The sequence below is a fragment of the Kwoniella shivajii genome, chromosome 9, assembly GCF_035658355.1.
Source record: "Kwoniella shivajii chromosome 9, complete sequence".
Lineage (NCBI taxonomy): Eukaryota > Fungi > Basidiomycota > Tremellomycetes > Tremellales > Cryptococcaceae > Kwoniella > Kwoniella shivajii.
In genome coordinates, this window is record NC_085916.1 from 1296001 (window position 1) to 1323034 (window position 27034).

General features: G+C 42.4%; 12 protein-coding genes across 12 annotated transcripts; 6 read left to right on the plus strand and 6 right to left on the minus strand.

Moving 5' to 3' along the window:
• Positions 1 to 404: 404 nt before the first annotated feature.
• On the plus strand, positions 405 to 1625 carry IL334_006813 (uncharacterized protein; the record flags this gene model as incomplete). The annotated part of the gene is made up of 2 exons (XM_062938510.1): positions 405 to 652; positions 782 to 1625. The coding sequence occupies 2 exons, from the start codon at positions 405 to 407 to the stop codon at positions 1623 to 1625; spliced, it is 1092 nt and encodes a 363-aa protein (XP_062794561.1).
• Positions 1626 to 1830: 205 nt separating this feature from the next.
• On the minus strand, positions 1831 to 2966 carry IL334_006814 (uncharacterized protein; the record flags this gene model as incomplete). The annotated part of the gene is made up of 3 exons (XM_062938511.1): positions 1831 to 1951; positions 2061 to 2745; positions 2855 to 2966. The coding sequence occupies 3 exons, from the start codon at positions 2964 to 2966 to the stop codon at positions 1831 to 1833; spliced, it is 918 nt and encodes a 305-aa protein (XP_062794562.1).
• A 291-nt stretch (positions 2967 to 3257) lies between these two features.
• Positions 3258 to 4091, plus strand: IL334_006815 (uncharacterized protein; the record flags this gene model as incomplete). The annotated part of the gene is made up of 3 exons (XM_062938512.1): positions 3258 to 3409; positions 3493 to 3616; positions 3738 to 4091. The coding sequence occupies 3 exons, from the start codon at positions 3258 to 3260 to the stop codon at positions 4089 to 4091; spliced, it is 630 nt and encodes a 209-aa protein (XP_062794563.1).
• A 114-nt stretch (positions 4092 to 4205) lies between these two features.
• IL334_006816 (uncharacterized protein) lies at positions 4206 to 6823 on the minus strand (the record flags this gene model as incomplete). The annotated part of the gene is made up of 5 exons (XM_062938513.1): positions 4206 to 4400; positions 4489 to 5341; positions 5453 to 5781; positions 5908 to 6254; positions 6412 to 6823. 5 exons carry the CDS (start codon positions 6821 to 6823, stop codon positions 4206 to 4208), a joined length of 2136 nt encoding a protein of 711 aa, XP_062794564.1.
• Positions 6824 to 7339: 516 nt separating this feature from the next.
• Positions 7340 to 8218, plus strand: IL334_006817 (uncharacterized protein; the record flags this gene model as incomplete). Its single annotated transcript, XM_062938514.1, has 6 exons — positions 7340 to 7359; positions 7426 to 7525; positions 7645 to 7702; positions 7781 to 7814; positions 7885 to 7960; positions 8147 to 8218. 6 exons carry the CDS (start codon positions 7340 to 7342, stop codon positions 8216 to 8218), a joined length of 360 nt encoding a protein of 119 aa, XP_062794565.1.
• A 286-nt stretch (positions 8219 to 8504) lies between these two features.
• On the minus strand, positions 8505 to 9124 carry IL334_006818 (uncharacterized protein; the record flags this gene model as incomplete). The annotated part of the gene is made up of 2 exons (XM_062938515.1): positions 8505 to 8768; positions 8855 to 9124. 2 exons carry the CDS (start codon positions 9122 to 9124, stop codon positions 8505 to 8507), a joined length of 534 nt encoding a protein of 177 aa, XP_062794566.1.
• Positions 9125 to 9994: 870 nt separating this feature from the next.
• Positions 9995 to 11888, minus strand: IL334_006819 (uncharacterized protein; the record flags this gene model as incomplete). Its single annotated transcript, XM_062938516.1, has 2 exons — positions 9995 to 10165; positions 10227 to 11888. The coding sequence occupies 2 exons, from the start codon at positions 11886 to 11888 to the stop codon at positions 9995 to 9997; spliced, it is 1833 nt and encodes a 610-aa protein (XP_062794567.1).
• Positions 11889 to 12553: 665 nt separating this feature from the next.
• On the plus strand, positions 12554 to 13537 carry IL334_006820 (iron donor protein CyaY; the record flags this gene model as incomplete). Its single annotated transcript, XM_062938517.1, has 3 exons — positions 12554 to 12789; positions 12960 to 13083; positions 13289 to 13537. The coding sequence occupies 3 exons, from the start codon at positions 12554 to 12556 to the stop codon at positions 13535 to 13537; spliced, it is 609 nt and encodes a 202-aa protein (XP_062794568.1).
• Positions 13538 to 14194: 657 nt separating this feature from the next.
• On the minus strand, positions 14195 to 16487 carry IL334_006821 (uncharacterized protein; the record flags this gene model as incomplete). Its single annotated transcript, XM_062938518.1, has 6 exons — positions 14195 to 14250; positions 14313 to 14385; positions 14487 to 14530; positions 14588 to 14609; positions 14663 to 14719; positions 14787 to 16487. The coding sequence occupies 6 exons, from the start codon at positions 16485 to 16487 to the stop codon at positions 14195 to 14197; spliced, it is 1953 nt and encodes a 650-aa protein (XP_062794569.1).
• Positions 16488 to 18112: 1625 nt separating this feature from the next.
• On the minus strand, positions 18113 to 20020 carry IL334_006822 (uncharacterized protein; the record flags this gene model as incomplete). Its single annotated transcript, XM_062938519.1, has 8 exons — positions 18113 to 18230; positions 18383 to 18595; positions 18661 to 18716; positions 18792 to 18808; positions 18884 to 19104; positions 19248 to 19430; positions 19564 to 19813; positions 19969 to 20020. The coding sequence occupies 8 exons, from the start codon at positions 20018 to 20020 to the stop codon at positions 18113 to 18115; spliced, it is 1110 nt and encodes a 369-aa protein (XP_062794570.1).
• Positions 20021 to 21767: 1747 nt separating this feature from the next.
• On the plus strand, positions 21768 to 23416 carry IL334_006823 (uncharacterized protein; the record flags this gene model as incomplete). Its single annotated transcript, XM_062938520.1, has 5 exons — positions 21768 to 22130; positions 22202 to 22235; positions 22311 to 22378; positions 22453 to 22761; positions 22850 to 23416. The coding sequence occupies 5 exons, from the start codon at positions 21768 to 21770 to the stop codon at positions 23414 to 23416; spliced, it is 1341 nt and encodes a 446-aa protein (XP_062794571.1).
• A 440-nt stretch (positions 23417 to 23856) lies between these two features.
• On the plus strand, positions 23857 to 26726 carry IL334_006824 (uncharacterized protein; the record flags this gene model as incomplete). Its single annotated transcript, XM_062938521.1, has 11 exons — positions 23857 to 23926; positions 24283 to 24365; positions 24682 to 25111; positions 25175 to 25238; positions 25308 to 25401; positions 25462 to 25605; positions 25666 to 25819; positions 25871 to 25920; positions 25980 to 26321; positions 26392 to 26581; positions 26653 to 26726. 11 exons carry the CDS (start codon positions 23857 to 23859, stop codon positions 26724 to 26726), a joined length of 1695 nt encoding a protein of 564 aa, XP_062794572.1.
• Between the last annotated feature and the right edge of the window lie 308 nt (positions 26727 to 27034).

Below are 27034 nucleotides of genomic sequence, written 5' to 3' on the forward strand. Positions count from 1 at the left end.
TTTAGGCTCCCGTTATTTTATTGCTATATCGACACGAGCATGATAGTAGAATACATAATTTACTGAGACGAGTTGACTTGATTGAGGATCTATCGTTTGACAGGTGAACATGTAAACGGACACTGTTGGTCTATTTCGAAATTCGAAGGATTGTTATCATGAGCATTTTGTTGTTATTTGTACTCGTATTCTGAAACTGCGTAAACAAATCTCGAATTTGATTCCGTTCGATCATCTTTTGTATCCGACAATTAGCAAAGGCAAATGAAAATGTTGAGAACACACTTTCTTGATCTCTTGTGATCACCACCTGCATCTTTGAGCATCATTCCATACTAGCATAGTCTCTCAAAGCAAAGCTTTCGGGAGAGCAGAGGAACGAACCCATCAATAGATCGTTCAATATGTCCAAAACACCTTCCTCAGCTACGCGAATCGTTCAATCTCTTCTTTCAGCTCATCCACATTTATCAACTCAACAGATATATCAGACTGCCACCGATCACCTGAGGCCCGTGTTGAGACCAGCTCATGTATTAGATCAACAAGGAAGGATAAGAATGAAGAAAGTCAGTAATATGAGAGAAGGCAGAAGACCATGGATACCTATGCCTACTCCACCCTTTCCAGAACATCCTTTTAAAAGTGTAAAGTGAGTACCTACTTTTTTGAGTATTGCCGGAGTACCAATGATTGCGAGCTGCGAATGAGGAACAACGTCACCATTAAATCTCTGAAAATAACGCTTGTCACTGACTCAATCTCATCTCGCCAATTGCAGTTTCCTGAAACGAACCATCCTCGCATCACTTGAATCACAAGGATTAATTCACAAATCCAGAGTTCAAAAACCCATTGAAACAGATGAAGAAAGACATGCAGCCATAGCGACTGCGATGAGACTAACTAGGAAAAATGAAAGGACAGCTATAAGATTAAAAGAACCAGTCCCACCACCTCGTATACCGAAGACAACTGTTACCGAATTCGCCTGGAAAATGGGTCCTCTCCCACCTCGTTTAGATGAAAATGGTAAAATCATCATGGCAGGCACGGGAAAACGAGAACAGATAGAAGAGGAAGAGATTTACGATGAAGATGGAGAGAGAAGTGAAAAAGCAGATAGGGAATTAGCATTTAGAATGCATACTGCTTGGCAAACCAATAGAGGATCACCATTACCTCCTTCTTCTTCTTCTTCTTCCAGTCAAGATGCGAGACAACAGCCTGAACAAAGACAGAGTGAAAATATGTCATCTCAGGAAATGGAAATAAGATGGGATCAAGCTGCTAGATTAGAGGAATCTTTCCAAAGAGCACAAGAAATCGAAGCTCAGCAAATCGAAGAACGTCAAAATGCTCGTAGAGATGCATACAGAGCCGCCAGAGAACAAAAGAAGAAAGAAAGACTAGAAGATGAACTGGCAGGAAGAACAGATGCTATTAAAGCTGAAAAGAAGAGAATACAAGCACTGGAAGCTATTCAAGCGTATGCAAATCAAACGGGTGAAGATGTTAGTGGGTGGTATCAGGAATTAGGAATTAGTGAAGGTGAAAGTATACCGATCAGCGAGGAACCAAGGAGGAAACGAGGTGGATCTGGATTTGGTCTAAGGAAGGATTAATAGGGTGTTCGTCATTCCAGATGCGCAACGAGAGAGAGAATCTCTAGGAAAGGGAGATCTCACTTGAAGACGGTAGAAAGAAGTCATTAAGCTGAAAAGACAAGATACAAAGGCGGATGACAGCTTCGTGTTGGCAGCAACGTCATTGCATTGCATTACATTGTATATACCAACCATACATTACGACCATCTCATGTTGTTAATCTTATGCACCATTCGTAGTTACAGTTGATTTTGTTTTACCACCACCACTTTTTGCCTCTCTACGCTTTTTGAGCATCTCCATTCTAGCTTTCAAAGAAGCGACACGGGAATCTGCGTCTTCCCTGTAGAGAAAGTGGAGATGATCAGCATTTCCTTCCCATCGGATTACACTTCTTTGAGAGCTTGCTTGCTTTCTCTTCTTCTTCTTCATATGATGGAACGATGACTTACTGTGCCCTTTCTTCATCCTCTAGCCTTTTCACGATTTCTTCCCTTTCTTCCTTTTCCAATCTTTCTTTCTTTTCTTGTTCACTCTCTTCTGGTTCTTCCTCTACTATTTGATCTTGAGTCTGATCTACCGGTGTGATCTTGATAGGTGCAGCTTCGTACGTAGCTTGTCCAGGTATGACTTCTTTATACGTTTTCCTCCTGTTACCTTGATTCGCTGATGTGGACGCTTGAGTAGATGCGGTGGGTATGGAAGTTGCAGTTGAAGTCGGATCATCTTCATTCAGGGAAGACAGAAAGTCGTCTAGCTCTGAATCTCCCGTAGGTTTAGCATTATCTTGATATAGTGATGTACTTGAAGGTCCAGCTTCTGCTTCTCCATCAGGTGAAACTGAAACTGAAGGTGACCGCGATTGCCTTTTGTTTGAGAAGAAACCAGCAGGTAATCCACTTGGTTCTCCATTTTCCTCTTCATCGGGTCGAGATACTCTGGCTCTTTTTGAGGAAGATGAGGATGATTCTGGGAAACTTGATTCTGGTAAGGGTGTAGGTGCTGATCTCTTTGATTGTTTATGTTTTTGGGCAAGAAGTGAATTTTCTTTTTCTTTTTCTCTTTCTTTTCCTGATTTTTCACGAGCGACAGAAGTACGATGTTGTTTCGTCAATAAATGAGCATCCCATTGTTTGACTATGATTAGCGGACAAAATCGAGATCAGTGACCATTATCCGCATGGTATAAGTAGACCATTGTAATAACAAGAGTGCCTAAGTCAAGAGATCAAGACAGCAAACTCACCGGGTACGGCACATATTGAACATCTCATTACACCAGCTGCAGTGTAAGTAGCGTAAGGATGAGTTATCCGAGCTTCAGCCTTTTTAGCTCTCAAGAGTGATTTGGCGTCCATCTTTCTTCTCTTGACTGGGATCTTTAAGCTGGATAGATGGAAGATAGTATTGCTGAAATGCCATGAGATGGTATGTTGAATCAGTGGAGAAAAGTAGTGATTGTTTCATGAATACGCTTGTCGGTATGGTGGTGAATTTGATTCCGTCCTCCACTTCCACCGTCCACCTTGGGCGCTCAAGTGATTAAACAGAGTACAGAGTAAAAGAGAGATTCATCTGGTATCGTGATACGACTCTGATCCAGAAGACATGATCTCCCAAATGACGTCGAAGAAGGCAGACCACGCGATATGAGACTTGGAACGTTTCTGCTCGGCCTTGTCTGCCTCCTAGGTGGATTGGTTTCAGCCGATACGGAAATAGTGAATTTCCATCTTCCTTTACGTGGTCTTTCACAAGCAGAGACTAGCAAGGGTACATTGGCGAACGCAGAGGTGACGACGTAAGTCCAGTCTCTCATCCTGGATGACTTGCATATCCTCATTCCATCTCGATGAATCTTACCTGCTGACTGTTGTAATATAGGTTATATCCTTCCAACCCGTTGCTGTTCAATCTATCTTCATCTGATCCTGAAAAACACTTCCAACTGAATTTAAACGGAAACGGGCATAAATCATGGACGATAAGAGCTTCATATCCTGGATCTGTATGTTTCTCATAACCATCTCTCTGTCTGATAGATGATTACCCTGTAACATCTCATCTCACTTTGGGTTGAAGAGATATTGTGAGCTGTTAAGCTGATCTGAAATAAACGAGTTATTTAGTCCCCAGTCAAATTGAAAATGATTGAACCCAATTCGAAATTCCAATTCTCAATTACCGGTCAAGCTTTATCACCTAGGATGAATCATTCATTCCTTCAACAATACATCGTCAAGTATCTTCCCACAGATACTGACCCGACAAAGGTAGATCGACTGGAAGATTTCGATACTGTCATTTCGATCGTTCTAGAACCGTTGATATTGGGTATAATACCTCAAACTGCTTTACCTACTATTGCAATCGTACTTGTCTTTGTTCTGGGTGCTGGAACCATCCTACCGTACGTTATTATATCTATCGAGAAAGGACTGGCCTGGTCGGATGTCAATGCTCAAAGTAGAAAGATAGAATGAGTGACTTATGCGATACAATATACATAATACACAGCATGATACATATAGTATATGATACAATTTTGGGTGTTTCTTTGATACTGATACAACGGATATGCGAATCCTTCATGATTTTCATAGTACAACAGCTGCTTCTACACCTTCTAGCTCTTCCACTTCTTCTGGCGTCAAAATATTGCCTTCTACTAAGCCGTTACCGATTCCGATGATAGGAGGAGCAATCAAGGCGGTATTATTCCGTGGACGTATAGTCGATCCTCCTCTATGTGCTATTATAGGCCAGAAATCCTCTTCATCGCTAATAGTGAACTGTCAAAAATGAAACCACAATCAGCTATACTCGCACATCGGGAGTTTTGGCGAGAAATGAGTCAAGCCAAAAAGAGTGAATGCTGACCTCGGATTGCCATTCGACTCTACCAGGAAGGGCCACCCCGAAAGGCGTGATATTCCCATGTTCAATGACATTTCCATCAGGATTTCCATTTCCGTTTCCCATCATGCTGCTCATATTTACTTTGTGGTTCTCCTTGTGTAATGATCTACCTCTTGGGATATCGCGTTGATCTTTGCCGAAGCCATTTTCATCGCGAGCACGGAACGATTCACGTTTAGATGCAGCTTCGATAAGACAAGGTAAACCTGACATAGTCACCGGTGGATAAAAAGGTTCTGAAGTGATCATCGTTGATATCGGTTGAGGTTGGCGTGTAGTTGATTGTCTGACGATTGGTAGGGGTTTGGTGGTTGTGATAGGGGAAACGGAGGATTTCGATGTTGATCTTAACCTAGTTGAAGGTGATTCGACATTTTTCGGTTTTTCACCGCTAGGACGACGACGCTTGGAAATAGTCGGTCGAACGATCTCAAAAGTTGAATCTTCCTCTTCATCTTCTTTTTCGCTATCATCCACATCGATAGGGGTATCAGGTGATTGTCCTTCGATGGTCATCTCATTTCGATTCTGCTTCCCGTATACCCGAATTACCCTAGTCGATTTCCTCTCTTCACTGGTGCGTGAAGGAGTGTCTGAAATTGCGGGAACTGGCTTCTCAAGCGATGCGGATGGAGTAGAAGTGATGGTTGATCTACGTTTACGTTTGGCTGATGAAGATGATGGATCTCGAAGCGCTGCTACTCTTGCCGGAAGTACTATCGGTGGTGGAGTCAACGAAGGAGATTGTGAAGCTCTTGACGAAGTTGACAATTTAGAATCTATCGGTTGGTTCCTACTGGACGATGATTTATGCCTAAAAGATGATTGATCATGATCAACTCAAATCTTCCCAGAGCCACAACATACAATCGCATTATAAAGTCTAGAGCAGTGTAGTTCCTTCTCCGAGGGAGTTTTGACTCACTTTTTCTGTTCAGGTGGAAGTAATTCTTCAAACCTTTTCAAAACCTCTTCACCTTCTTTAACCAGTTTCCTTTTCAACCATTCATCTCCCTTTTCTTTTATTTTCTCTTTACCTTTTAGCCACTCTTCAGAAGATCCTCTATTCAATATAGTTGAAATGATTGTTGACCAAGTCAATTTTGGCATGTTTTTCAGTAAATCAATTTTCGATTTCATCTTGTATCTTTCATGTTGTAATTTTTCTTTCTCCCGTATACGTTGACGTCTTTCGAATGTTTCATATTTTCGATGCAGATGTATATAGTATGAATCGGACGTATCTTCTTCCAACTGAATTACGAGCAACGCCAGAAGATGTCAGTACAATATCGTTTCAAGCTCTGTGACTCATTTTAGTAAAGAGAGATCATGACGGTATGTTAGATCCTGAATCAAGTGAGGGAGTGTGAAACATACCTCTTCACCAAACCCAATTCCGCCCCTTCTTAATCTTTTAACAGGACTAAGTATCGGTTTACCTTTTCCTAATCCCACACCACCAAAAACCAATTCTTCTCTAGCTTCCTCTTGATCATCTTCACCAGGTTTTACCATGATCCATTCTGGCACCTCGATCTTGTCTTCTTTAGGAAGTTTGTTTTCGCTATCGTCTTTTCTATTCGTCTTACTATTCGGTGTGAGTGTGACTGTTGGAATCTCAGGTGCAACCTTGGTCGTTTGAGTTATTGGCGGGTTCACGTGATCGAGTGGAAGGGACGTTAGATGGATTTGAACGGTTTCTGGAGGTGTAGAAGATGGTTCACCTATGTGAAGTTGGGAGATGATCATGTCAGCTTGGAGATCGTAGTATTTACCATGACACGCATTACGCCTCAGTCGTACGTCGATAGAGAATCAGAAATATCGAATATGGATGAGGGTTTATATGACACCCAGAATAAGAGGAAAGAGGGAACTTACCAAACCTTTCCAACCAGTCGACGATCATCTCTTCCACTTCTCTAATACCTTCACCACCACCTGCTGATCTTCTTATTCTAGCAGGTAAAACTCTTCGTTCAGGTTGTTTCTCTGTGCTTATACTTACTCCTGTCGTTAATTCTTTCTCTTTGTGTTTCCCTTTAATGTCTCCTGCGCCCTGTACGTTACCCATAGAGCGCGAAAGGGCGAAGACAGAAGAAGAAGATTCAGCATGGATAGACTCGCTTTCGGTGTCTGTATCAGTCTCGGTGTCGTATGTCGGTATCTGTATTTGTTGGACAACATTACGAGTTCGTGTTTTTGAAAATGTCAAAGTGGATTGAGTGATATTGAGCATAGACATAGAGTTGGAGGACCTCCGAGGTTGAGAACGAGATTTGATAGGTGACATACTCGATTGTACCCTCTTTTGATGGTATTGGTAAGGTGTAAGTGGAAGCAGGAAGGTAGTGAAGTCGCTGGAGAAAGGAAGGAAGACAGAGGGGAAAGTCGGTCACGTCAAAATCGCGTGAACCAACAGTATGATAGTAACGAATATGTGCGCGGTGATAGAAAGTGAAGGCTGAGGTGAAACGCTGGAGTGAGCAAGTGAGCTACCACTCTATGGCTCTTGCGTTGTGAGGGATTGACAAAGTCGACTGAGAGAATGAATGTAGTTGATAAGAAATTCAACAAAAAAAACGAGATAAAATGAACTCCCCGACGAAAAAACAATAACAAATGACAACAATAACAACATTAAATTTCCGGTGAGGAAAGGATATCATCATCACTTTCTTCACTATCCTTTTCCCATTATTCAGCAATCCTTGTACGACACCGTACAGAGGTGTATTCGTACCTGCCATTCTGACAGCATATTAAACTATACTGGTACAGCTGAACATTCAGAATAACATAAAGAAAAATGCCTTTGCTAGCTAATCCGTGAGCTGTTGAAGAGCTCTCTCCTCATTGAATAAAGGAAAGCCAAAACTAAACGTTTTCTTCCAGGTATCCTCACGTGATGAATTCGTTGAATGGACCGACTTCACCTCCTGTATCATACCTTGTCTTCTACTCTGATGTGGTAGATGGGCAAATGTGGTGTCCTGTAGGTTTCACCTCATACACCAGTCCAAGATTAAAGATTGATTTTGACCTTGTTCTGAGAAGCACAAGCAGTCTGTAGTCAAAACACATTAGACTGACTAATTTGCTTGCTTCGAATAGGACTGTAGGGCTGTCGAACAAATTGTCAAAGACCTATTTGACGCTTCTGATAAACCAAGTGAGCAGATGCCCTTCTCAGATTTCGTCTTTTTCATCCTGAGAAACTTACAACGATGGTCTGTGCGTCGTTCTGTAGAAGCTATAATATATTGGGTTGGTGATAAGCCCGAGTAAGTAGATCTCAACAGCCCTCAATGGCCTTTTTGGTTAGATTTGAGTTAACGGGAAATCCTACGATAGATGGAGAACACCTAATAATAAAGCTAGAGTTGACTGGAATGTCCAGAGCGTACCTACTATACTGAGGATTGAAAACGTGAGTTATCGATTCCTTCCTTTCATCACACAAAAGGAAATCTATTGCCTGCCATCATTGGTATCATTGGTATTACCTTCGGAATGTTCATTGCTGTGAACCGTCAACACCATTCGCATTCTCATCGTCATCAATCATGATGGGCCTTTTTGTTAATATTTGATTTCTCGACTTCATGGGCCATAGGGTAAGGAAATCGCTAGAATAGTAGAAGATGATATTCTCGATACGACATCAATGCAAGATTTCATGAAGTGAAGAATGAGTGAGGCAGTAGAAATAAGACATAGGCAAATCTTGTGTTATGTATACATACATTGGGCATCTATAAGATTACGATCACGAGTTGATGAAAAAGCTACTCTATTGTTATTGATGGATACATTTACTTTTATACTGAAGGACTTCGAAATGACCAGATGACCAGCATCTCCATGACGTCTACTGTTCTATACATGATAATTACTAACTCCTTTCCAGAAACATACACTCAATCATTCTTTACATTCTCCAGCGTCACTTCCGCTGCAATGAAGGGACTAAATCAAGCCAATGGTGTGTTGAATAGCTTTGGTGAATTTCCAGGGCTTGAGTTCGTTGAGCTTGATCCTGACATTGATGGAACAGATGACGATCTACGCAAATGTCTTGATTGACTTGTCGGTCTAGTGTAAGTCTGATGATAGTGAGATGAAGCAGGGAAAGAAGGATATATGTCTGAGGTTATACGGTTCGAACGTGAACGTGAACTTGAGTGTGGATGCCATTGTGATCTCTTCTCTATTGAGGATGAGTTAGGTATACTTGACTATATCGAATTCATAGGACAATCAGTCTCTGACATCTCTTACTATACTTTCGGATTGAATGAAATGTACGTGTAGTGTGACTTACCACGTCAAGATCCAATCCCAATCCCAATCCCAACCCGACACCAGAGTCATATCCATGTGACAATGACTTCTTCATCACTTTCGACTCCTTCTCCTCCATCCCATATTCCGCTTCTCGCCTTCGACGATTGACTTTCTGCCTTTTCATGTCTTGCTGATATTGAATCTCCGCAACATATCTAGCTTGCTCTTCTTCGCTGGGATCAGGTTCCGTCGATGGTAATGCCGCCAAAGCGAATGCGAAGACTAACGATGCTAGGATTATTGGCATTGTGGGTATGAATGCTGATGCTGGTGATGGTTGAAGGTAAGGCAAGGAGGGATTGGGGATTGGGAATATGATTGTAGATAGGTAGATGCGATATATTCCAAGACGGCTCTTTTGAATTCAGAATCAATCTGAAAATCGGATGTTCCTCGGTTCTTGCGACGAGTACGTTGTGTGTATAAATATCGAATTCACCGGATCAAATGGGTTCTATATTGTGCTGTTATGTTTTGATAATGTTGTACAAGTGAGGATGAGAAAAAGAGACAAACGACGATATGTATATGAATCAACAACAACAACAAATACTACTTCTGCTGCAGTTGCAATCACAGTTAGCATTAAATTAGTGAGTTTGGGACTAGCACATATTGATATTTTTCTCTTACGCACTACCATCAATTCGGTTCTTCTTCTTCCTTCTTCGTCCCCCATTCACCTCATTCTGGCACTTATTTTTTTAGCGTATAAAAATTCTGTTCCCGATATCTCGCATCTCATCTCATCTCATCTCATCGGATTAAAAGGGTCATGGCCCCTTATTTCAATCATGAATTTCAGGGTACTGGCATAGATAGACGTATATATACCCTGTCACACCGCCGGATAGTGTGGAGGTGGCTTATTTTAGCCTTGCTCGCTATTACTCTGTAGTTAAAAAGATGGTAAGAAGAGATGGCAAGTCAACCGCAAACGACGGGTTAATTGAACGCATTTGGATAAACAGCGACTGTACATATCAGCTACCACAGTGTCATTCTTATCTAAGCAAGCAAGCTCGGAGCTAAACCTTCATTCATCGATCACCAACTACTCTAATCGCCAAGCACTACACTATCGATTATCACCCTAAGATAGGCTGAGATATACTAATCAATACCTGCTAGACATGGAAATTACATAGTCAAGTATGACAAGAAGATTACTGGCAGAAAATACTTCATCATCTTCACGATGAACTGTGTGAGGCTGTGTTCCATCATGAGAGGTATCGTGATATTGTCGATCGAGGATACGGATGATCTCAACGGAGATTCCTGCGGTCTGTAATCACGATAAGTCAGCTGCCTGTCAGATGTCCTCGCATAATTGAGTGGTAGCTGACTCGTTTGAAAGCTTCTGATATCAACTGTCTTTCATCTTTTGTCTCTTCTGAAAGCACGAGCTGTCTTCTTGAGCCAGCTCCTTGATCGGACATATCCTGTTCTCGAGCGCTCTCCTGGTCATCATCGGTCGTTTCTTCAACTTGACTCGCGGTGTTGTCAACCTCATCAACATTCACAGGCTGATTCTGATTTCCTCCTAAACCTTGAGCCAAACCACCGACTACGTCCCTCAACCTTTCGATCTCTTCTCTCAATCCGCTAATCTCATCTCTCACATTTGGCACGATGACATTACCTCTTAACATAGCTGCGTTACTTTGTAAAGGGGGAGTAGCGAGTGAAGAAGTATCCGCAGTGGTGAAACTTCTATTGGCCGTAGGCGAGAATAGATCCTCTTCTTCTCCTCCGCCGTTGTTTGGAGAAGAATAGTCCTGAGAAGGTGCATCATCGAAGTGTCTCAATCCATTTTCACCTGGTGTGTTTGGGCGGAGTGATGAGTTGTCATTTGCCGATGGGAAGATATCGTCCATTGTAGACACTTGTCCATGATCAGTTCGAGGAGGTAAAGGTGGATTGAGAGAACCAGGATTCATTTCAAAGAAATCAGGGAATAATGCAGATAATTGATTACGAACGTATGACATCCAAACTTCATCTTGATCTTGTGATAATCCAACTTCATATCGAATTCTAGTTTCTTCTTCAAGTGAAAGTGTCTCAATACCGATTGACTCTTCATCAGAATCGCCTTCTACACCAGGAAGGTCACTTTGATCCTGTCCAGTCGATTGTTCATCTTGCGCTTGTGAAAGCTGGTTGTGGATAGTAGGATGAAAAGCATATTGCATCGCTCCGGAAACTCTTCTACCTTGATACGGTTGTTGATGAACTTGGACTGATGTTACTCTATTCCGGGAATGGGAAGGAGGTAAATCAGAAGTTGAACTTGATCTAGGAGGAGTAAGTGGGATTTGGTCACGATCTGGAGGAAAGTTCGATACTGCTCTTGGATGATTGAGGGATGTGATCCATCCTTTCGGTCGTCGATGGGGGATAGGATATCGGCTGGCTGGGAGTGGGTTTTCTGCTGAAAAGGTGGAGGTAGCAGGAGACGGTGATGGATTTGCGTTGGCGGATGGAGTTGAAGGTGGTGAAAGTGGAAGAGGGAGACTAGCTGGATCTTGCCGAGTTAGATCACCTGGTGAAAGGTTGTTGCTATGAGTTTTCATGTTATTTTCACTTGAGTTGCGATTGTCACCTTTGTTGGACATCACACTCTTGTATGCCAGACGATTGATGTTCCCTTGTGCTTCTTCATGTACCTCACGATCCGAAGCTACTACTGCAGTCATCAGAGGAGTGGAGTGATCTTCTTTATCCAGGAAAGAGAGTTGGCTTGTCGGAGAGAGCAATCCATCAATGTGATCTTCTTCATTCAGATCAGTGACGACCTTACCTATCCCGGTATCACTGTCATTCACAATTGAAGCTGTCTCTTTACCTTTATCGTCTTTATCCTCATTCATTGTGTCGACCAAAGATTTGTCTGTCGCGTTTCGTTGTGCTTGTCCCCTTTCATTGGGGAAATTGCCAGCTGTTTCTGCTCTATTCAATATCGAGTCTGCTTCTGATAAATTACATGCCGAGGATGATGAGCTCATGGTGAAAGATTGGACACTGTCAGGCGAGTCGACGGTACAAGAGGAATTGAGCAAGATGGGAGCAAGTATCAAAGTCGAGATATATATGATGGGATTGAATATGGTTTTACTGGTAATGAGTCTCATCAAGATAAGTTACGCGTCTTGTACTCGTCTGTTGGAAGAGGTCTGTGCTGTGTATGTGTATGAGTGTGCAGATATACGCGGTGGTCAATGCGCTACATGTATTATCCCTTCAAACGAGATGACCTTTACGATTTGTGGGAAATGGGATTCCAAGGTGTGTCTATAGATGCAGCGCAGTATGTACATGTTACTTGTCAGAACACCATGTCCGTAAGAGATCGTTTTGACGGATCATGTATTGAGCATCAAAAGTAGACTGAATGTATCACATCTTCATCTTCTTCTTCTGCCAACATATTAACGGGCGATCGCCACATGGGATGTATAAGGCACGCACCTACCTTACCCACCGGATAACGAGACGCTTATTTATTCATGAATTTTGACGACTACTCGACTAATGAGGTGCTCCGGAATGTATGAGTATTGATTGCCAAATACTTTTATATCTCCTTTCACTTCACTTAGCATACATTTTTGCAAAGCGTATATAACTCGATAGATCATCACTTATCACTACATTACCTGTCATCATCAATATGCTACCTTCTTCATCACGCGGTCCTCAATTGCTCAAAACGGTTGGAAGACCTTTACTATCCAACAAACCGACTTGTTCAAGTTCGATAAATACTTTACTTCCCAAACGACCTATCACACCTCTTAGGTACAACCACGTCCACCACGTCCCAAGTCAAAAACCATCGCCTATATTGCGTAAAAGAAGCAGGACATTCATGAGTACGTCCAAGTGCAGAGCGGAACATGATCAAATGTATGTAACTCGCCGGTTTTCATTTTACAAACCCTATCCACTCATCTCATTTCATTCATATGGATTTTCACAATTTCCTATCTTCTCTCAAGAAGATATGAACCATAAGTATCCCAAAGCCAATCAAGCTAACTGCTCTTTGATCTTGATCTTAAACTGGATCTGATTAGAAACCCAACGTTATCATTAGAAGAATACGAGAGAGTTTCAGAACAAGATATGGATGTATTACATGAAAACCTAGAGATTTACGTCGAACAATATGGTAATAACGATTGGGAAGTTGAATATAGTGTGAGTAATATTCACTGGAGCTTTCTGAAAGATGAATCGTGAATCGACTGAAGATGTAGTGTCGTGGTGAATATCATGCTGACCTGATTCAATTACCATCCATTCACTTTGTCTTTCGCACTCGATTGATCCGATGTCGCCCTCACCCACTACTCGCTTATTCTTTCAACCCGCCCACCCGCTGTCCTCGATCGGTCGTTCTCAGTCAGGCGTAATGACACTCCTCATCCCACCCTACGGTACATACGTAATCAACAAACAACCGCCAAATTTACAAATATGGATCTCATCGCCTATTTCAGGTCCGGCAAGATTCGATTATATCGATGGTGTTTGGGTACATCATCGTAAATCACATATCAAATTAGGTGAATTATTGAACACTGAGCTGAATGACATTTTGGAAAAGAATAACGCAGAGGAAGGTTGGGAAGGGACTGGATTGAAGTATTAGACCAACATGCATAACTGAATTTAATGGCATCAGAAATGAATCAGGTGTTTCAGAAGTCAAGCGATTGACTATAAATCAAGTCTATGAGGTATCCACAAAAATCTCATTCCAAGCTCGATTATCACGATTGCTTACCAGCGCAAAGTAAGCTTAACGCATCTCGCAAGTGATTGCAGACGCTCAGCGAGGACAAGGAGGAGCCTTCGATTTTGGGGTTGACATTCGCTAAGCTCGAAACAGACAAGATACCAACCATTCACGTACATCCATATCACTCAGATATGATATTTGTTTCCTACCACCAAGTGTCAGTATAGGTTTCTTCCCCTCTCTCCGTCTTTCTCTTCCTTTCTGCTTCTCCTCTTCAGCATATCGCGTTTTCGCATCGAGTTAAGATGTTCTTTATACTGATACAACTATAATGATATGGTAACCAAATTCTGATTTACAACGTCGTGATGATACAGTAAAATCACAATCGGTATACCTAAGGCAAATATGATGATAAACATACTTGGTATTGTTGCTAAAAGCCCTTTTTATCTAACCCTGAAGTGATTATGTACCAGTTTGACTGGTTTTGCGAGACCGTCACGCCCACTGTTTCGTACCTATCGATGAAACTCCGATAGTCCGACATGAATATGGCTATGATCCTCACTCATATCGGAATATCGCAGGTTCAACCTTTGGTACTCTACGTCTGACCCTCTCTATTCGTTGCTGTCAAATCAGCACCGAATCACCGAGTAGAGAGGGACATCGATATACGTACCCTCTCGTGGAGGAGCAATAGCTTTACACACCGGAACCTTCTCGATGTGCTGATCCAGCTTATCCTTCCGGCTCTGCATCCAAACAAACATTAATAAACTTCAGCCTCGAACCGAAATCTTGTGATTTGAGGGCATTTAATATTGCCTGGTTATTGGTCTAGCATCGAACTTACGAATCCTTTTCCACATCCGGGACAGTGGAAGGGCGTCTCTCCGGCTTCAACACACTTCATCAGTATCGTTACAATCAACACTTGCTTATAGGATGACTCACTGTGTTTCGATCTTGTATGCCGCTATCGAAGATTTACGGTCAGTCAAAACCACCAGGGCCGTCGGAGCAACTCACTTCAAGATCGTTTCTCCTCGTGAAGGGTTCATCGCACTCTGGGCAGATGAACTTCCTCTACACACATCACAAAAATTCAGCTCGTGAAAAGTTTTTGACCAAAAGTATATACATATAAACTCACCCCGACACTGTTCGCGAGGTTGTGCTCGATCCTCGTCCTTCTTGCCGAACCCATACCGATGGTGTATGGTCGACTTCCGACCTTGGCTTTTCCCCTTGCGGGATTTGGCTCAGAATCAGGCCTTGTAAAAGGTAAGGAGGCCAAAGAAGAGAATGGTCGTGGAAGACCGCGACTCCTCGATGTTCCCGAATTTCTCGAACATAGGCTGAGGAACGAGGTGTTGGATGAGGTCGGAGGTTCAGTAGTTCTGGATTGTAGAGGGAGATATTGAAATGATTGATTAGGCCTTCCAGAGGCGCGTGATGGAGGGTGGGAGGAGGACGGGTTGAGAGCTGTTGGTGGCTGGGAGGTATTCTGAAGACCAAATGCAAATGTATTCTGGGCTTGGACTTGAGGCAGTAGAGTATCGATTTCGCCAACATCGGAGTTCCGCACCTCATGAAGAGGCAACCATGTGGTGACATCTTCCGTTGGCATGTTGTCGCCGATCGAATACTCGAGAGTACTTGAGCAGGGTTTGTCTGAAAATCTTGCTTGTATCGAATCAGGACTTACTCTTGGTATGAGCTCATGACTTGGGGAAAAAGAAGGAATCGGTCGCTGATCAGGGGGTATCCACCCCGATATTCGAGGTGGAGTAGGAAGTTTTCTTTTAGGTTTCACCATTCTTGACGTCAGTAGATCCAGCGAAGGTCTGACAACGAAAGTAGGAGTGAGAGGAGGATACAGGGAATGGTTGAACCTAGGTGGTGGAATAGTTCTTAGTCTAGGTGGCGAAATCAATGAGTGACCAATGTGATGACGAGAGAATAAGCTTGGTCGGAGATCATGATCCGTTGCTGCCGCTGGTGGTGCCATATCATCTGGACAAGAATGATTTTGCCAAGTTGTGTTGACGATGAACGGTAAGGTACTATGTGTAACCGGAAAAGTGGATGTTCGCTGAGGCTGCGAAGGAAAGGATTCACAAAACGTAGCATACCTGTCCTGTTCAGTTTCTTGCTGAGAAAGTCGGTTCCCCGAACAAGGAGGATTTATACTTGCATAATGACTAGTGGAAGTTGAAGGTAACGGCAAAAGGGGTTTTTGTTGATCATCTGATCGATCGTACGGCGGACTGTGTTGATTTCGCAGTGACGTGAATTGCCATTCGCCATCGTCATTAGGACCTAAGGTTAACGGAGGCATGGTCCAAGCTTCATTTCTAGCACTTGACCTCAGAGACAGGTGACCAAGCTCAAGGGAGGAGCTCGGAATCTCGTTGAAGGTAGCTTCGGAATTGGATCGATTCGCCTCCAAAGGTACCGGGGAGGTCACGGAAGGCAGAGGCACAAAATGTGATTGAGGGTATTCGAAGGGAAATGAGGCTAATGAGGGGAACTCAGGAGACGAGAATTGTCTATGATTGGCATAATGATAAGTAGGTGAGGAAGATACTTCGAGTGTCCGCCATCCAAGCTCGGCTTCGGGAGGGCAGTGAGGTCGTGGATGGTTATGGTGTTGGTAGTCGTAGTGGTGTCGGGGTGCATAGTCAGATTTGCGTTGAGAGTCAAAATTAGGTTCGAATTGGTGAATAGGTGGCAGATTCAGGTGACCTGATGTATCGCACGTCCGATGAAGAGGGTTAACATCTTCTTTTGATGCCGGAGGAGGTGAAGGATGACTACATGAAGGTGTAAAGAAGGGTTGGTAGGTTGACATTGTAGTTTATGGGAATACACTTTTGTGTTTCTGAGGGCGTGGGTGAGAGGGCGTGGTAGGGCGATGCGAGGAACGAAAGAATGTTTGTTTTTTTCTCGCCACTTAATTGAGGGGTGGCAGGAGAAGAAGGAACCCGACAAAGGGATATATCTACCTTCGTGTTTATCGTGTTTATTATGGGTTTTTGTCTCGTGAGATGAAATATACTTTTATACCCAGGAAATTCTCTGTGTTACTACAATGAAGATAGAAAGAAAGATAAGAAGTGAGTAAATGAGGTGAAATACACAATTTCGAAGGGTCATATATCAGAAATGGGGTATCCAAACGACAACACGAAGGTATCATCGACAACAACCCGATGAATCAGAAGGGAAGAGACACGTATTTGTCCTCAGTGTTCTTCTACAAGGTATACGGTGGGGATTATGAGGGAATGGGGGAGTGAGGGAATGATGGTAGACAACCACAGGAGCCAAGACATATCCTTTTGGTGATTCGAGCTCGAGAATTGCCATTCTCACGATAAAAAGGACTAAGATAAACAACTATTACGAGTAGACAGTAGACCATATCATGGGTAACAATCGTGATTCGTGGTTCTTGTCTTTGTTTCTCGTGTTTTGATGTTGATGGATTGATGGTTCCTTATTTGTCATAGAATCACATCACACCACGCCCTTTTTCTTTTGTCACTGGGGCATCTTTTCAGAGAAGGGGACTGAGGGGGAAGAGACCAAGGAGAAATGAGTTATCAGCACAGGGTGAATATAAACATGCTGATCTTTCTAGAGATACAAAACCAAAGGTAGGGCTCGTGCGCAGACTTGTTCACGATAGACTTCCTTGGTGCGAGAAGAGAAACGGTTATTATCAGTCTAATATCGCTCAAGTGAAAAAGCTGCACCTATTTCTTTGTTAAATTAGTTTAAAGAACGCTTTGATCGTGAGTTTTGGCCAATCTAGATGTTAGTGAAAGGACACTACAAAAGTGGGGGAATATGATCAGTAGTGGAGAAGATCAACAAAAGCGAAACAAAAAAGTTCTTTCATTCTTTACGTATACCTATACACCATGCCTGGTTCAAATGCCACGATTAGCGAGTAATCATAGAAATATCTGGTTACAAGATGTCAGTAATGCAGATAAATCATATTGAAAAAGTGAGGACCAACAAGTGATAACCTTTAGTGATGTTTAGTGATGAGTGACGCTCGATGCAGAAAAAGGGAATCACAGGGTCTCATAAGTTGATCAGTCCCATCAAAAGATGGATAAGATCCGTTGTTAGGAACCATCAGACAAACTCAAATTCAACGTTCCCTCTTTTCTTTATCATGTGTTCATCACCATTTCACTCAACTTCGGGTAAAATTCACACAGCACCGCTCGCACGCATTGACCCTTGATACTTCGGCTAAAAGATACAAACCTCGATGCAAGAGTTAATGTCCGCTCTCATCGGATCATTCGAAGAATACGCCTGGTTCCGTGAAAAACGATCAATCATCGTGTCGGAGCGAAATAGCAAGTCATCCCATATCGATGAAAGAGTATGCATGAGAATATACCTCTGTTACTACGTACACGACTGACCTAAATCCAAGGAACAATACTGATGAATCTACTCTGGACTGCCTAACATTAGTGGTCTTTCTGACATATCCCTGTGAGTGGCAGTGATGATATGACCACCACGAATCACTGAATCGAATTGTACTTTATCCATTGGTCTTTCGGTTCTGATTGCACAAAAAAGTTCATGAGATCAGCTTTGATTGTTCAGACAAAGTAGTTGTGTTATTTCATCCTATCTGCGCACAGGTACTCCGTGTGTCTCATGGGAAAAAAAAATACCTCCGAGAGAATTCAAGATCAAGAATGTTCAACTTACCTTAACAACCAAAATAACCACTCTTCGATAGGTCTCAAATTCAACACTAATCGGTTGATCCTATATGCCACTACTGTCACGAAGAAACCTCCAACCGCATCAAGCAAGTAATGATTGGCAGTTGCCATTATCACTAGGAGAATGAGTAATGGATAAAGGAGCGAAATGGCTCGGACAACTCGATGTGGCGAATAAACAAATAACGAGAGACCGCTACATGTGAGATAAATTAGCATGAGACAAATGTATAGTGTTATCCGTGCATAGGAAAGACTTACATGACGAAACTGTATCCAAAATGAAGAGATGGGAAAGCGGCCAGTTGGTTTTGAAACTGGTACAATGCACTGGTCAGCTCCAAGACAAAGGTGGCATTGTGCAGTCGATGTAAGGATTATTTATCACTTACCTTGTTAGTTGTCCAAACTATTTCAGTGAAAATGTATATCAGTCCGAGGATCTAATACCCTTATCCTCCTGCAGATTTAAAGATAAACTCACTACTTGCCGCCTTTCCAGTATGTAAAGTGTCGATATAACCGAATTCCTCAAAAGGTAATAATCTAGGAGGCATACAAGGCCAGCTCGAAAATACGATAAAAGCCAGGCAATTACATAGAACCAAAGTCCTTCTTGTAGATTGGAAAATCCCAGGAGAGAAATATCTATATGAATAAACCATGAATGCTATAGTAGCTGGAATGTGGACCATAGCGTATGTTCTGGGTGCGCAAAATGAGTTTATTGAAAAAGAAAGATTGAGCGATAATGTAAAGGAACACGGATAGATAAACATTTTTTTATATCAGCCAAGGCAAAGAAATCACTTTGGTCGTTCGGCAATTACGGTACTGTAACGACTCACTTATTGAAAAAAGTCAATAACCATGGTTTATCCAGAACGAACCGCTGTAGACCTAATTCAATATCTATCTTAAGAAATTCTTGAATAGATATGATCTGTCTTGCATGTCTTTCTGCTAATACACGAAAGTCATTTCCCATCGTTAAAGCTTGAATCGCTCTAGCAATTTGATATATCCAGTAACTATCACGAGTAAATAGGAAACGACAATATCAGCAATCGAAAGTTGTACTGTAGGATGCGAACCGCCAATCGCTCAGACCCAGGAAGGTGGACTTCGTTTAGGAGGGTAAGAGAAGGAGGAAATCTAACTTACGTTAATAGCCAATACCAAACTTCCATTATGAAAGGGAACATCCCCAGAAATCTACTAAATAAACTCATTCTAAACTTTTCGTTATTGGGTACCTTCACGATCCAAAAGAAGAATTTCATTTCTTTCCAATTCCATGAATTGTCCATAGAAGGGCTGAACAGCGAAACTCCCAACACATTATGAGCTTGTACTATATCCGTTGATCTTCTTTTGTTGATCAGACACCCTGCTGTAAGTAATGAAGCAACCACTGTACATATAGCATGACAACAAAGTTGGTGTGAATAAGCGAATGAAAAATTGGTATTTGGGTTTACGTTGGGAAAAAACAGAGTGATCGATAAGCAAGAACCAAGTGGGATCAGTATACAAGCCTCTCTGGAGGCATTAATGAGAAACACTTACATGCTGGCTCGAGAATGTATGAGAGCGCTGGAATTTCATCGGGCTTAGACATATTGATATGGACGAAATTATCACCTGATCTTCGATTTTGAAGTAACAGACGAAACTATGACAATACTGTATAGACTCTATTTGGATCAAGACTGACTAGCTGGTTGAGGTGGACTGAAGGGTTTCTCTGAATATTCGAGTCTTAGTCAATCAAGATCCGATCTGTTAATTCGACAGTTTTTCGAGGAAATCAGTGAGATCGCGATAATGGCAATTCAAGGAATATAGTCAGGTATTCACAACAACAAAGGACGAGAACGCATTGAGATGCGTTGATACGCATGTACAAGTACAAGGTCAAGGTCTACGTAGTACAACTTATTTGACCTTCTGTATCAGGGGAAGACCAAGATAGGAACTGCGTGGATATGGGATATGAGACAGGTTAATTGGCCAGGTAGAAAACAGAACTATAGCTGTCTAGTGTGAAACTTTATCTCGGTTCGTATATGATATAATATTTGTTGGAATAACCCTTCATTTCGTTATGATCAGATGGACCAAGGCTTGAGGAATGCCAAAGGGATGAAAACGGATCCAGAAGCCATTGACGTAAAATCGTTTCCACCTATCTAGCAATTACATCGTGATTTTACGAACCTAACGTTGGCTTGGTAGTACTTCTATCAAGGGTTTCTGGTCATGATTAAGCAAGCTCTCGTCAGAAAGGCAAAGGAGGGAAAAGATAAAAAACTGAATAGGAGTTTATGCTTATAGATGTGTCACACGAGTGAACCACGCATGTGGAGGTTAATAACGAAATCCAATTGCTACGGGATAGGTAAAATACGCAGTACGAGTAATAAACAAAAAACCTACGTCGTCTTCTCTGGGAATCACGTAGAATACCTCTTATTCGGTAAATCCGGCGACTGTCCCATTCAATCAGAACCATCGAGGGTTCAAGGTCGCCCCTATCACGCTTATCCTTGCGTTGACATAGGACTACGCAGTACTGCCGATGTAGTCTTCGGCTTGTGGAAGCGTAAGATTTCTATACAACGCAATTACCAGTCGGGCGCCGTTACATTATACCCCGGACTCTGAGATACCTAAGAGAGGGGAAAAGATCGAAACTATCTAACAAACAATTTGGTAATTCCCTTGAGACTCTCTATTCTTCGTATATCTTCTCATCCTCATTTTGGTATTCCGTTCCATTTTTCTACATATCACAAAATATTTAGTCCCAGATATCTTATATTTTCACTATCCCTCTTGCCGCCATTGACCGTGAACATCATACACGAAGTCAGACTCAGATATCGCACTGGACACGGCAACTTTCTTAGTCATTTTCTAATCATGCAGAACATGATTCACCTCCTTGCACAGAATGTAAACAAGATACGCCTGCCTATGTTAGGCAAAAACTTACGGCTCCGGCTGTTGGGTGACTTCCGAACATCAATGCAGTGGACACGTGAGACGAATTGTTGGAATCAGGGATTATGAGAATGAGGCACGAGGGAGTTCTTGGGGTGAAAACGATCAACCAACTGAACGTGCGTTAAGGTTCGATAATGATTAATCATCACGTCGATCTTTTCCGTTCCCTCATTCCTTCATTCTCATCTTGCTGTTGTCTCGGATCTAATCGAAAAGGTTCTAACGGGACTGAATACCCATCCCTAGTCATATCAATAGCGAGAAGAGTGTAAGCGTCTAAAAGTATAAAACGCTTGAACGGAAATTCCTAGACTTTCGATCCAGGGAAATCAGGTTTAAGTTTTGATGCGGACTGGAACATGACAACTCCGATATCAACAAATGTGATACCTGCCCCGTCATCTCATGGTGTCGTGACAGATTTCGTTATCGATTCGAGGAGAGTATCATCGTCATCGAAGGATCTTTCGAACATATCGATAATACCGCTGGACACTCGTCTTTCGTTAGAATACGAAGCATCGAATGTATTTCCAACGCAAACAAGGCCGAGCTTTCAACGACTCGATTCATCAGCTCCTTTGATACTAGATAAGCCTAAACGTAGACGTAGAATTACGAAAATATGGTTAAATATTCTGCTTGCCAGTCTGATCCTGAGTTGTTGCATCATCATATTGGGATGGATACGGAGTTTGGACGACTATGATAAGGTGTTTGACGTGAGTTGAGATTGTCACCATTCAATTCCAAAAGAACGCAAAAGTTGATTAGTCGTGATGACTTGAATCAGACACCAAATCCACATCATGTACCTATGTCATCAAGTAAGTCAACATTCTATTCTGAATCATTCGCAAGGAATCAAATGCTCACTTGAATCTACACTTTCTCTTGGCCAGATAATACAACTATGAAGACGATCATGGCGAACAGTCATAATGATGAAATGCAAGGTGATAATGCTCTTGTAAGTGAGAACAAAATTTACAACAGCATTGACGAGATGACTAAAGTGCTTGATTTCGTCTGAAAACTCGATAGCAACTCGCTTTGAGTCTGAGATTCGGTTTCATTGAGATTGATACACATCTTGGACTTGCCCCATCATCATCAACGTCATCAACCAAATCGTCGAATCAAAATAACTCGGCCCTAAACCCATATCTGACTCTACTGGCAGGACACGAAATCAAGGATCTAAACTCGCATCGAACAGTGAAAAATCTTTACTTTGATCCCTTGTTGAAGATACTAGACGATCATAATCAAGGGAGAAATGTAAAAATCGATGGGTGGAAGGGAATTTACGAAGATGATTCGGATGCTGAAGTTGGAATTCTGATTGATATGGTGAGTGAATCTCTATCTTGCTTATCCGCAATACATGTCAAACTATAGAGCATGATAATAGGAAGCTAACAATGAAATGATTGTTTAGAAAAACGACGCCGACATGCTGTGGTCGTATCTGATCGAAGCACTTGAACCATTTCTATCGAAAGGGTATCTTACAACTTATAATGTTAAAAATTCAACATGGTCAAAAGGACCTCTGACTATTATCGGAACTGGATCAACGCCATTATCAAAAGTATATTATTCTTCATTTCGATGTATATTCTACGATGCACCTCTGCTTTCTCTCGGTAAACCGGTCACGATCCCTTCGACAGTTGATGGACCTTCAGTGACATTTGAATGGGACAAGACAATCTCACCGATTGCATCATCTAAATTCCCATTAAGATATTATATCAAACTTGCATTCATGGGAAGAAAACCCTTTATCTGTCAATTAAAATCGATCTCGGAAATGACAAAGGGGAAAGGAATCAAATCTAGATGGTGGGGTGTTGTCAAATATCCTAACTGGTTAAAAATCGATTTATGGCAAATCTTATGGGAGTCAGGTCAAGATATATTAAATGTTGATGATTTATCTCAAGCTAGGATCTGGTTAGAAAACAAGAACGAAACAAGTAAGAACATGTTGACATGTAAATGAGAGATATTGACAGATTGAGATCAACGAGGAACCTATGCTGTCCAGTCTTCGTCGTGTTGTATTTACCTCTATTACAGGTATATGTAAATATGTAATCTCGTTTTGTATTTATTTTTGTAAAGGGTCAGAATCGGATTGTATGGATCCTCACATAATGCATTTACCGGATGAACAGCATAGACCTTGAGCGCACCTGCTTAACCATTTAATCTATGCTGTTCTCTCTCTCTCTCTGTCTCTCTCAAATGCCACACCTCGGCGTTATGATATCCCCCCTTCACTTCTCCGCCACTTTGCGTGCTCTGTGTTGTGTCCTCATTTATATCTTGTTCATCTATCGGGTACTCTTCTATTGGTTCTACGTTCATCTTCTGAACATTCGTCAGTCGCTCACATTTTTCTTACTCAATAACGAAAAACGCTCAGAGCACATATTCAAAATGGAAGACGACAGAGAAATGAGAATCGACGAAGAAGCTATCATTCCCGAGAGCGGGAATGGTGATAGATGTGGGTCATAGTTTTAGTTTCTTGTGGAATGTGGATTTTAGTTCTTTCATGGAGGTGGGGGTCGGAGCGAAACTTGATGGCTTGTAGTGTGGAGTCGGATCATAAACTCAAGCGGACAAGTCTTTTCCCACCTTTTTCATAAGTTGAGATTTCGAAGTCATCAAACTTTGACTGGAAAGAAAGGGAGAGAGGAAGGAGAGATTGGATCAAATCTTTTTTCGCGCAATTCATCCTACCAACTCCCTTTTCTGGTCGATGATGGTTCTTGATTTGGATAAGTTTTGATAAGAGTGGAATTGAGAAAGAGGACAAAGGAGCTAATAGAATTCAATGATTTTTTCTTTGGAACAAAGTAGACGGCTCAAGGAGAGATGATCGGGATAGATCACGGAGCAGAGATAGGTACAGGAGCTCAAGGGATGACGACAGGCATAGAAGCGTGAGTTCGTTAATTTTATACTCCCACAATCGCGTAGGCGGGCAAGGCGAGGTGTCGAGCTGAGACGATGAAAGATGATGGTCGATGTGAAGACGAATGGTGGAGGTTCGCTTGATAAAGTGAGCATGCGCGTGGATGTCTTCGAGGTTGAATGCGAGTACAGAACGAGAGACAAGGGATGTGTTATGGGTCGTCGAGGTGGGGTATGGTTGTCAAAGACGATGATCTCATAAATCCAATATCTGTTCTCGAAAGCTTGGTGCTGACTATCTTTTGACGTAATCCGTAATCCGTAATCCGTAACCTGTAATCATAGCATCGAAGACGATCAGACTCTCGATCACGATCTCGTTCTCGTACTAGATCACCAAGAAGACATTCACACAGTCATAGACATCATTCTAGATCACGCTCACGAGAACGTGATTACAAAAAGGAACGAGGACATGATTCCGGTCATCGAGAATATCGATCAGGTTCAGATCGATACGAATCTTCTCACAGAGGCGGTTACGGTGGTTATGGCGGTAGAGGTGGAAGAGGTAGACCTGTAGCTACAGCTTTCGGTAGAGATAGATTCAATCCAACTAGACCTGACGGTGAAAAATCAGTCGGAGGTCCAATGAACGCTCCTCAAGAAGAAGCTGAAGCTCACGCCAAAGTATCTAAAAGAGAAAATAGACTTTATGTCGGTAACTTGGCTTATGATGTAAATTACAAAGATCTATCAAGTTTCATGTCTCAAGGTGAGTAAAAATTGATACTTTTTCTAGTCAGGGAGAATTATACCTGATATCTTGTTCTAATAGCCGGTGGAAACGTCATTTTCTCTGAAGTCTTGACTACTCCTGCTGGTCAATCTAAGGGTTGTGGGTGAGTACCTGTTCTCTGTTTGCTAAAGCAAGCATTGATCCGCTCCTGACGCATTCCCCTTGATCCCAGTATCGTCGAATTTGCTTCCCAAGACGAAGCTCAACGAGCCAAAGCCGAACTCTCCGACAAATACCTCTTAAGTCGAAATGTCTTCATCCGAGAGGTGGGTTACTTTTCTTCTGTGGACAAGCACGAAATGCTGAATCGTCGCCTGCTATATTAGGATCGAGAAGAGACAGCTCGATTCGGTGCTCCCCCCATTCCCGGTAAAATTGGTTTGGCTACTGGTGAAGCCCGTACTTTCTTGGGCAACGCAGCTCCTGTTTTCACTGCCAATCCCACCAACAGAAACGTCTTTGTTGGAAATGTGAGTTTTCCACATCCTACCTCTCAGTAGTGTCTGATATTGACATCAGTGCGATCATAGGTTCCACTCCAAGCTTCTTGGCAAGACCTCAAAGATCTCATGCGTCAAGCTGGAGAAGTCATTCGAGCTGATATCAACATGCACCCTGATGGAAACCCCAAAGGAAACGGTACCGTAGTGTTTGTGAACCCAGAGGATGCTCGAGCTGCTATTGGTGAGTAATTTTATCGTACGATTCGAACGTCAGGGCTGACCCTGGGTATAGAAATGTTCAACGGCTTTGACTGGTTCGGTAATATTCTTGAATGTAAACCTGTGAGTTTCCCTAGCTCCTACAGTCCAAGATCAGCACTAATTGTGATCTTCATTGGTAGGATCGATTCGCCAATGCTCCATTCCGAGGACGAGGTGGACTTCGAGGTGGATTTGCTCCACGAGGTGCATTCGGCGGTTTCCGAGGTGGTTTCCGAGGCGGATTCATGGGTCAAGCTGGTCCCGGAGGATACGGTGGAGGATTCGGTGGTGGTATGGGACGAGGAATGGGATTTAACCCACAATATGGAGCTCAACAAGCTGGTGGAAGAAGTTTCAACGATAACATTTACGCGGATTACAACGGTCCTGAAGGTGGTGAAGGTATAGCTGTCGATGGTGCTGCTGGAACTGGATTGAAGCCTCAACCTGCGGAGCCTAATCAACAAATATTGGTCAGAAACGTAAGTTTATGGATTGACTACTACCTCTCCGATGACTAGCATTTCAGATCGCTCATATCTCATGTCTTAGCTACCATGGTCAACGGCCAACGAAGATCTCGTGGAACTCTTTGAGACTGTTGGAACCGTTGTTGTCGCCGAAGTCTTATTCGAGGCTGGTCGATCAAAGGGTGAAGGTATTGTTCAATTCACGGAAACTGCTGAAGCTCAAACTGCAAGTGAGAAATTCACCGGTTACATGTATGGTGGAAGACCTTTAGGTGAGTGGTTGCGCTTGTCTAGATTCTGAAGGTCACACAGTTGGCTAATACCTCGTTTTGAAACCTTACAGACGTTCAATTCAACCCCAGATGGCACGAATTCTCCTCAGCTGCTGTCAAAGGTGGTCAAGTTCCTCCTGCTTAGTCCAATTGCCAATAAAGCGAAAACAGGTCGTAATTGTAGGGAAGGATAAATGGGTAGAAAAAAAGTATTGTCAAATTGTATTCCCAAAAATATGCAGTAGAATGTGATTACTTTTGTGTCTTTTTCAATCGATGAATTGTCCGGACAGGCGCGTTGTGTTCTAGAGTTCGTATCAAAGTATTCAGCGATGAGGAAGAGGATGCTCACATCGATATACATGTACACTTCGGTCATGGTGGGCAGATTAGTTGCTAAAATTACGACCAACTGTGTAGACCGATGATGTTCATTCGGTGAGAAGTGGAGGT